At 40.2% G+C, this 8,733-nt stretch overlaps 1 protein-coding gene across 1 annotated transcript; it reads right to left on the reverse strand.

The window, feature by feature from the left end:
• Window positions 1–2,598: 2,598 nt before the first annotated feature.
• LOC142373330 (zinc finger and BTB domain-containing protein 6-like) lies at window positions 2,599–4,397 on the reverse strand. The gene is made up of 2 exons (XM_075456532.1): window positions 4,089–4,397; window positions 2,599–3,714 (listed from the first exon to the last, which is right to left on the reverse strand). Exons 1-2 carry the CDS (start codon window positions 4,395–4,397, stop codon window positions 2,599–2,601), a joined length of 1,425 nt encoding a protein of 474 aa, XP_075312647.1.
• Window positions 4,398–8,733: the final 4,336 nt, after the last annotated feature.

Genomic DNA, 8,733 nt, shown 5'->3' on the forward strand with positions numbered 1-8,733 from the left:
GCTGTTGTTTATTCAAACTCATTTGAAGCTGTTGAACGTTTAGGTTTCATTAGGTTTTTATCCCCCTAAATGGCTCCTTTAAGTCACATTAATCTTGGAATGCGTTTGAGTTTGCAGAACAACAAAAATTGACTTTAAATACCAATGTCAGTCATTGAGCTGAATCATATCTATACTTTGTGTTATGCAAACAAAATGCAACACGTTCCACTCATCTTTATCTCTTAACATCACGTGCAACATCTTTCCTGTTGTCTTCATCCTCCTCATAGCGTATACATCCTAGTCTCTCATTCATAATGAAAGTGTCTGAGCCACTTTACTATTTTTGTGCATGTGTATTTATGTATGCACTCTTGTGTGCATTTCACATGTGCATGCGGACATTTGACCCACTTCAGGGAGATCCCGGATGCTGTTGCAGGGAATTTCAAAAAAGGATCCGACATCACTGGAACAATCACATGATTTAATCATCCTCGGTCTCACACACGAACACACATTAACGCGAGCTGCTGTACTGAATCCCCATCCTATCAAGCCTTCTTTGTGTTTGCACACAGAGCCTGTGATGTTTCAGATGCCCACCAGACAGTATTTCATTCAGTGAGATGAGCAGCAATGACATTTCTGGGCCAAAAAGAATAACTGAGTAATAAGAGGAGACATGGTAAAGGATGGAGCATGGAAATACTCTCCGCTGTGCGGGAGAAGCCACTCACTTCACGCTCAATGAGCTGCGCACAGTTTCAGAGAGGGTCAAAAGGTAAAGCAAAGCCAGTCTGAGGACCCACTAAACAGAATGAAGGGATTTTACAATAAACTCATATTAGAAACTGATGGAAGAGAAGAACAAAAACCACAGAGTAAAATGTTTTAGTCATTTATAACCTTCATGTCATCATACACAGTATTTTAGTATGTTTCATGCACGTTGGATTCAGAACTTTAACTCCTGACAGTGATTTTTTCATAATTGCACATTATGACAAATTAAGACAGAATCAAAATGAGGGGGTTTTTTTTGGGGTGGGGGGGGGGGGGTATATCTGCTTGGTGATCAGAGAAGCAGTCTGTGTCGCACCTCTAGGAGTCCGGTGTAGCAGGACAGCAGCAGGGTCTTGGCAACTCTCGTGCTGGAAACTACACCCACACTCAGTTCTGCCTGGCCTTCATGGAGCAGGAATTGATCGCGTAGGAAGTCTGAGGATGCTGCAAGCACCACTTTGTGGCCGTGGAAACGGACAGACTGGGCAGCGGAGACATTTGGACTCCCAATGATGAGTATGACAAGGATTCATGTCCTTGATTTTACCTTCTCCAAGTTGGTGAATGTTAATTTCGCTTTCCTTTTTATTTGAAAAGGAAGAAAAAAACTGTCATGTATCTGTTTAAACACTTTCACTCATTTCTTCTTTGAGCTGTAACTGCAGTAATAACAACTGAGAGTCACAACTCTTTTGAATGTCTTTAAAAAGCAGGTTCATTCATGCCACAAAAGCTGACAGCGTGTGCTTCACTTTGACCTTTTTAGACTCAGTTTGTGCGAAAGGTTAGTCTACTGGAAAAAAAAAAAGTACCATAAAATACTGCAGTACACAGAAAAGGGATTCACATTGGTGTTTTACATCAATGAGAATAATTTTGCTTGGCAAGCCATGTGATGTTCCAAGATTTTTAATGTCACATAATAGAGTGAAACATATCTGTATGTTTAATAACTTTACATAATTGAAATGCTTAATTAACAAGAGATGGTTCAAATGAGTATGACTGTTTCTCTTAGAAGCATCTAGTAACGATAAGCAAGCCTGGAGTATATGGTTACTGTGCAAGTTGTAGATCATTTAGCTTTTTGCACGCATATTCTAAAACATGGGCAATTCATTTGAAGAAAATTTGAAATTGCATTCTTTTGTGAGTAACAAGTTCTTCTTAAAGCACTGAGCCAAAGAGGGCTAACCGTAGTTGCAGAAGAACCACACTAACAACAGATTAAAGAAAGAAGACAAAAGGCAGGATCTCCTATAAGATTTTAGCAATTTTCTGACGAGTTGAAATAATCATTTCGATGAAGAAGAATGATGCCCCCATTCCTTTTTTAACCATATCTTTGAAAACAGGTAGACCTGCATTTGTAAATATGTATGAGCAAAAAGATATAAAAGTTATTTTGGCTGCAAAGCCTGTTGATCCACCACGTCTTCTGTAGTGGATAGATTTTTAAATGCTCACTTTCCAAATATTTAACTATATTGAATGTTCCCTTTATACAATAAATGGCAATTGAAAATAATACTGTAGATGAAAACAAGAAGAGGGGATGTTGAAAATGGAAAATTAAAGCACATTTCAAATTGTTTATTCAGGCTCATAATATTCATGATCATGTGCGATCCCCATCCTCCTTTTTTTTCTCTTTACTTCCCCCCTCCTTTTTGATTTATTCAATGTTATTCAGTACTCTACTTTCAGTGTCTGTATGTGCATATGTGTGTTGAAAGGTTTGTGTGTATTGTGCAATGTAACTGTACAAATGAATTTAGTTTTCAAAAAGTGGATCAGACAAACTGAAAAGCCAACAACATTCATTCAAATTTATGCTAAACCTGTGTCTCCACCTCCCTCGAGCTCCTCCTGCAGGCCAGGTTTACCCTCGCTGAGTTGGTGCCTGAAGCCTGGCTTGTGAGCAAGGTGCAGAGCACATGTATACAGCCCGTCCCCTGTGTGCAGGTGGAGGTGCTCTTGCAGCAGGGTCCTCTGGGTGAACTTCTTGTGGCACAGCGGGCATCGGAAAAGCTTGGTTCCAGTGTGGATGTGTATGTGACGAGTCAGCTTGCTCTTCTGAGAGAAGCCCTCCCCACAGACCAAACAGAGATACTGTCTGTGTTCCTTCAGGTGGCCGATGTAGTTTTCCAGGTGCTGGAAGATTCTGTCACACCTCCTGCACAGGTATGGCCTCTGAACCAACATGCTGTCTGAATCCTCTGGAGTCAACTGACTCTTTAGCAGATGTGCTTCTGAAAGGCCAAATCGTTTGGGCTGTATCTGTTCTCTGTCCTGCTGTAGTTGAGCAGCCAGTGCATACATGTTTCCTTCTGCTGAAGGCTCTTCTATTTGTCTGTTTTGTTTCTGGAAGCTATCCACCAATTCTTTAAAAACTGCAGAACTTCTTATGTCGGAGGCTGGGGATGTATTAGGGTCTTGGAAAACTGCAGGAGGGGGTATCTCACACTTGAGACAAGCTGCAGTGTTGTGAACATGAAATAATGGCTCGTTCATTTGAAAAGACTCAACGTCCCCATTCTTCTCTGATTCCAATGTGGCTGGACTGAGTGTTCTATCCTCAGATAACTCCAGTTTAGTTTTCACCACATGTTCTATGATCTCTCTCATTACTTGACCATCCACCTCAGTTTCTTGGCTGACTCTCAGCTTGGACTGATTGACGACCGCTCCCCTTTCCTTGGAATTTGCTCCCTGGATGCTGGTGCTTGGCTGGGCTGCATCCTTTTCCTTCAGATTTGAGCTGGAACTTGGCCCACTACTGTGTAGCTGCTGGTTTCCCTTCTCCTTGGAGAGTTCCTCCAGTTTTAAGCAAGTCGGGATGGAGCTGAGGTACTGGGAGAAGGCTTGGGTACATTTTTCAACCACCTGGCTCATTCGGAGGGCACTGGCTGCGACCAGGTAGCTCACCAGCTCTCTCAGAGGAACCTGTGTAGTGGTTATGGACAAATAAAACAATAACATTATCGACAAACGATATTAATTATAATAAAGAACAAAACATGTAAAAGTCAAGCCAGAGTTTCACTTTCTCATATTAGAAACTGATGGAAGAGAAGAACAAAAACCACAGAGTAAAAATGGTTTCGTCATTTATAACCTTCATGTCATCATACACAGTATCTTAGTATGTTTCATGCACGTTGGTTTCAGAACTTTAACTCTTGACAGTCTTTGCAGTGATTTTTTTCATAATTGCACATTATAACAAATTCCTGTTCTAAGTCAGAATCAAATCGAGTTTTTTTTTGGGGGGGGGGGGTATATCTGCTTGGTGATCAGAGAAGCAGTCTGTGTCGCACCTCTAGGAGTCCGGTGTAGCAGGACAGCAGCAGGGTCTTGGCAACTCTCGTGCTGGAAACTACACCCACACTCAGTTCTGCCTGGCCTTCATGGAGCAGGAATTGATCGCGTAGGAAGTCTGAGGATGCTGCAAGCACCACTTTGTGGCCGTGGAAACGGACAGACTGGGCAGCGGAGACATTTGGACTCCCAATGATGAGTGTGATATCACAGAAGTGATTCTCTTCTCTCAGAACGTTCATTTTGCAAAGGATGGAGTCCCCGTGGGTGGGCAGACTGAACTGCAGCGTGTCAGAGGAGCTTGACATGATGTTTCTTCTGGATTTCAAAAACTGCACAGTCTTGTTGCTGTGTGAAAGCTGGTTGTTTTAGCAAGGTTTTGTCAATCCTGATGAAACTGGATACCTTAGATCTATGTCCACGATTTGATTTACAATCCCTTAATACCAGGTCTTTAGACTGAGCTTAGCTAATAACATACAGTTTGTAAAACAGGCCAGAGACCCAAGTGGACTCTGTGATCTAGCCCCACCTTTAAACTGCAGGCTCACCCGATCCCAATACTTGACAAAGGATGGTTTTTCTGTTGAACAGTACTGTCAAGTAGATTTCAGTTCAGTCCAATCACATATCCCAAGCTGTTTAACCACTGTTATTAACAAGCAAAAGGAACACGCTCGGTCCACCCAGAAGAATGAGATGCATTTTTCAGCGGTGAGGTTCCAGCGAGCTCCTGAGTCCATCTGCTCTCCTCTGAGGATGCTGATTGTAAGCAGCAGCGGGTGTGTGTGAGGTTGTGTGTTTCGCAGGAGCACGTGAACAGAAGCTGAAAGAACAGGAGAATGTTTAAATCATCAAAAAAGGGGATGCAGTGCTGGAAACCAACTGCACGGTGGCGACAACGCTGAATTTCCTGCCCGGTGCCTTCCATCACAAAAAGTCATTCCTTCTTGATTAGAGCTGGAAGTGACAGTTTCATAGGATTTACTTTTAAAACTCAGTTTGGATACAAAGATCAACTTAGCTCTGAGTATGACATTTGAAATTCAGTGAACAAACATGAGACACAAATTAGTGCTTGTCTATAAAGACAGAGAGGAGCAATAAACAATTAGTGACTCCCGTTTACATTTGTGATGCTGTGTGTCCGAATGTTGTGCTACACATATTATTCTTTACTCACCAGCTGTTTCCCTGAGTGCTGCTTATCTATTGGGACTAAAAAGTTTTGTACTTGTCAGTTCTGAAGCTTGTTTAATAAATTCTGCTTCTCACTTTTTTAATTTTTAAAAATTCTACGATTCTATGCCTGTAGATCATAGCATAATCCAGCAATTTTTTTTTTTGCGTAATCCAGCCGAGTTTTTTTTTTTTTTCTTTTTCTAAATGTTGCAGGTTTTTTGATGATTTTAAAACTTGGAATAAGTTTCTGGTGACTTTTATACGGTATACGGAAAGCCTTTGGCGCCTCAGTGCGGCTCTTATAATAATAAAAATAATAATAATAATAACTTGGACTTATATAGCGCCTTTCAGGGTACCCAAGGTCACTTTACAAGAGAAAAGAAGGGGGGAAGGGTAGGGTCGGAGGGGTGGGTTTAAGAAGAGTAGGACATGGAGAAGAGATGTGTTTTTAGATTCTTTTTTAACTGTAGTAGAGAGGGGGCAGAACGGATGTGAAGTGGCAGATTGTTCCATAGGGCAGGGGCAGTTGAAGAGAAGGCCCTATCTCCATATGTTTTTATGTTTGTGTTTATCTTGCAGCGTGGGGTCTTTTTGGTAAACAAAGTACCTATAGGAAATGAAATCACAAGGATTTTGTGTTTTTTAAAAACCAAATTGGGTTGGACCCACTTAAGTTTCTAAATATCCCACCAAATCATTACATGTCTTTTTTTTTGCTCTTTTTCGCAGTTAAAGATACAGCAGACAGTTAGACAAACATCCCCTGCTTGTCTTGTTATTAGTTTATGGCCTATTTTTGTTTAATGTAAGTCAGAACAGTGAGGTCACAACTTTGTCTTTATAGTCAACTGTGTAATGAATACCAGTTTCCAGTGATGATGTGTCGCAAATTAGATTCTTGAGGTTGTTGGCTCACCAGAGCCCCTTTAAGAGAAACAGACGCAGTGTCTTTGAGGTTGCCCACTTACTAAATTAATCCAAAGGAGCAAAGCATGTGAGGACCATAAGTGGCAAATAAATTAGAATAAAAGTCTGCAGTGCTGCTCAGACTGTCTGTTTTCATGTGCTGAACAAAGGAACTACTGCAGTCTTTAGTGATTATCTCACCAAACGTAACTCTTTGGATTCCCTGCCATTTGTTGTCAGCTGTCTGTTTTATTCCAGAATGTATTCATACGATTCTTGTTTCGCAAAAAGGATCAAATAGTGACCCTTTTAAAAAAAAATAATAATAAACAAATTATTTTTGTTCAGCCAAATATTTCGTTGCTGTACCTTCTCATGTTTTCTGTCTTTTTCCCCCTTTGTGTGTGTGTGTCAGCAATGCTTTGCAATCCATTGTTAACAAAGTGTTGGCAGCTACTATTGTTTTTCTGTTTTTTCCCACGTTTTTTGTCGGCCTGCTGATTTTATTGCCTGGGGAGGGGGGATTTTGTGGGACATCTTGAATTGACTGGGATGACAGTTTCATGAATTCCCCTATTTTGCATGTGCTTGTGGTGCCTCTAGGGGAGAGTGATGTGGTTTAAAGAGTGCATTATTTTGGCCTAATAGTGCTTAAAGTGGTGTTGTGGTTTTATTGTTGGAGGCATTAACTGTGGTGGGGATATGAAAATGTTACCCATGTTGGATCCCTCTCTGGTTTTTATCCGTTGTTGTTGTATCTAATAAAAACCATCGTTTCCCTCAATTGTTAGTCTGTGGGGATTTTTAAGGGTTCTGATTCGGAAGGCAAAACCCTCCTGCAGCGGCACATAAAAATCTAAGAAATTACTATCATTGTCTACAAAAGACAAGGTTTTTTTTTTACCAGGTTCATAATATCATAGATAAAAGTCGGGCCTTTCTAACAACACGAGGCACTTAGACCGTTATTCAATGAAGGGGAATAAAAAAAATCTCTTCTGGTTACATTTATAACCAATTATAACATCTTTTCTTCTGTGTAGATATGTGAAAGTTTGACACATACTTTGGTTTAATTTAGCCTTTACAAAGCAGTTACTTGCAGCTGGAAACAGTTGGCACTGGAGGTTGGGGGGGAGCTATACAAAGTTCAAAGCCTGAGCTAACAAGCATTATTTGTCACATGCGTTGTATGGAGAAACTTTTACAGATGTGCAAATATGCAACGTTATTAGATCACTTAAAACTTTCTATATACTGCAGGCAGAACAAAGCTTTTGGAAACCTTGTGTTTTAAGGGGGAACTCTAATTTGAGCAGCTGCAGGGATCAGGACTGCTTAAAGCATATATTCCTTTTATGCAAATCTCTCAACAAATGACTCCTCATTCAGCCATTAAGGCATGACGTGAGCTGTAATACAAGGCCATAAGCTAACATGCAGGGATTTCTTCTCTTCTTCAGGACACTGAGATTCAATTGATGGATCTTGACTTCTCATGTAAGTTTCGTCCTTCAATCAAGACAGTTGTAAGAATTTATTTTTAAATTAACTGGACTTCCTAAGAATTTCAAGGGACTTTACTTGAGTGAACTGCCTCATATATAAATAGAGTTCCTCTCTCATTTTGCCCTATTGTGTAAGTGTTGTAAGAAGTATTCATATCCCTTTCTAAGAAAAACTTGAAGTGAAAGTATCGCGTCCATATTAAAAGGAAAAGTATCAAAGAATTTATAGACAAGTGTAAACATATTAAAATATGCATATGCACTTATTTCACAAGTTTCTATTGTATTTAACTGTTGGTTAAGTTTGTTGCTAGATGTAGCTTTCATGAGCTCCTATCAAACAAGGTTGCCTAAAAAAATACTCATATTGGAGGAGAAAATGCAATATTAACAATCCATTTTACAAATAGGTTGGGATACTGTGTCAGATGTGAAGAAAAACCTAATGCTAACGTATATTTTTGCCCCTTCTTTAAACAACACTCTGTAAGTGTTTGGAAACTGAGGAGACTAATAGCTGTAGATTGCTGCTGTTGATGTGTTATTAATTGAATAAATTTACAAATGTAGTCAGTTAGTGGCAGCTGTGGACTCCAGGCCAGACAGTTTAGCAGCTGGACTCTTACAGGCAGGAATCACGCCGGTGCAGTATGTCCTGAACGTGGTTGGCATTGCCTTCCAGCATTGGCATTGCTGGAACAAGGAAGGGCTTCCCTGAAAAAGACGTGATTGAGATGGCAGCTTATGTTGAACCAAAAAAGAAAACAACTGTTTACGGTTCCAACGTTGTTGGTGTCGGAAGAGTTTGCTCATGTCATGTGCACTGAGTGTTGATTACAAATTATTCTCATTTTTCACTTGAATGACACAACTTCCATAATTTCTAAAAAAACAAAAATCATTTTCAAATTTTATTTGGTCAGATTGCTGGGGAATTTTCCACTTCACCTCAGGACATCTCAAATGAGCTCAGAAGGTGGAGATGTCTCAGGGGCTTGTTTATACTTGGCTTTTCTTTGCATGGTGTATTTTTATTCTGCACTTG

Source organism: Odontesthes bonariensis, chromosome 22 (genome assembly GCF_027942865.1).
Source record: "Odontesthes bonariensis isolate fOdoBon6 chromosome 22, fOdoBon6.hap1, whole genome shotgun sequence".
Classification (NCBI taxonomy): Eukaryota; Metazoa; Chordata; class Actinopteri; order Atheriniformes; family Atherinopsidae; genus Odontesthes; species Odontesthes bonariensis.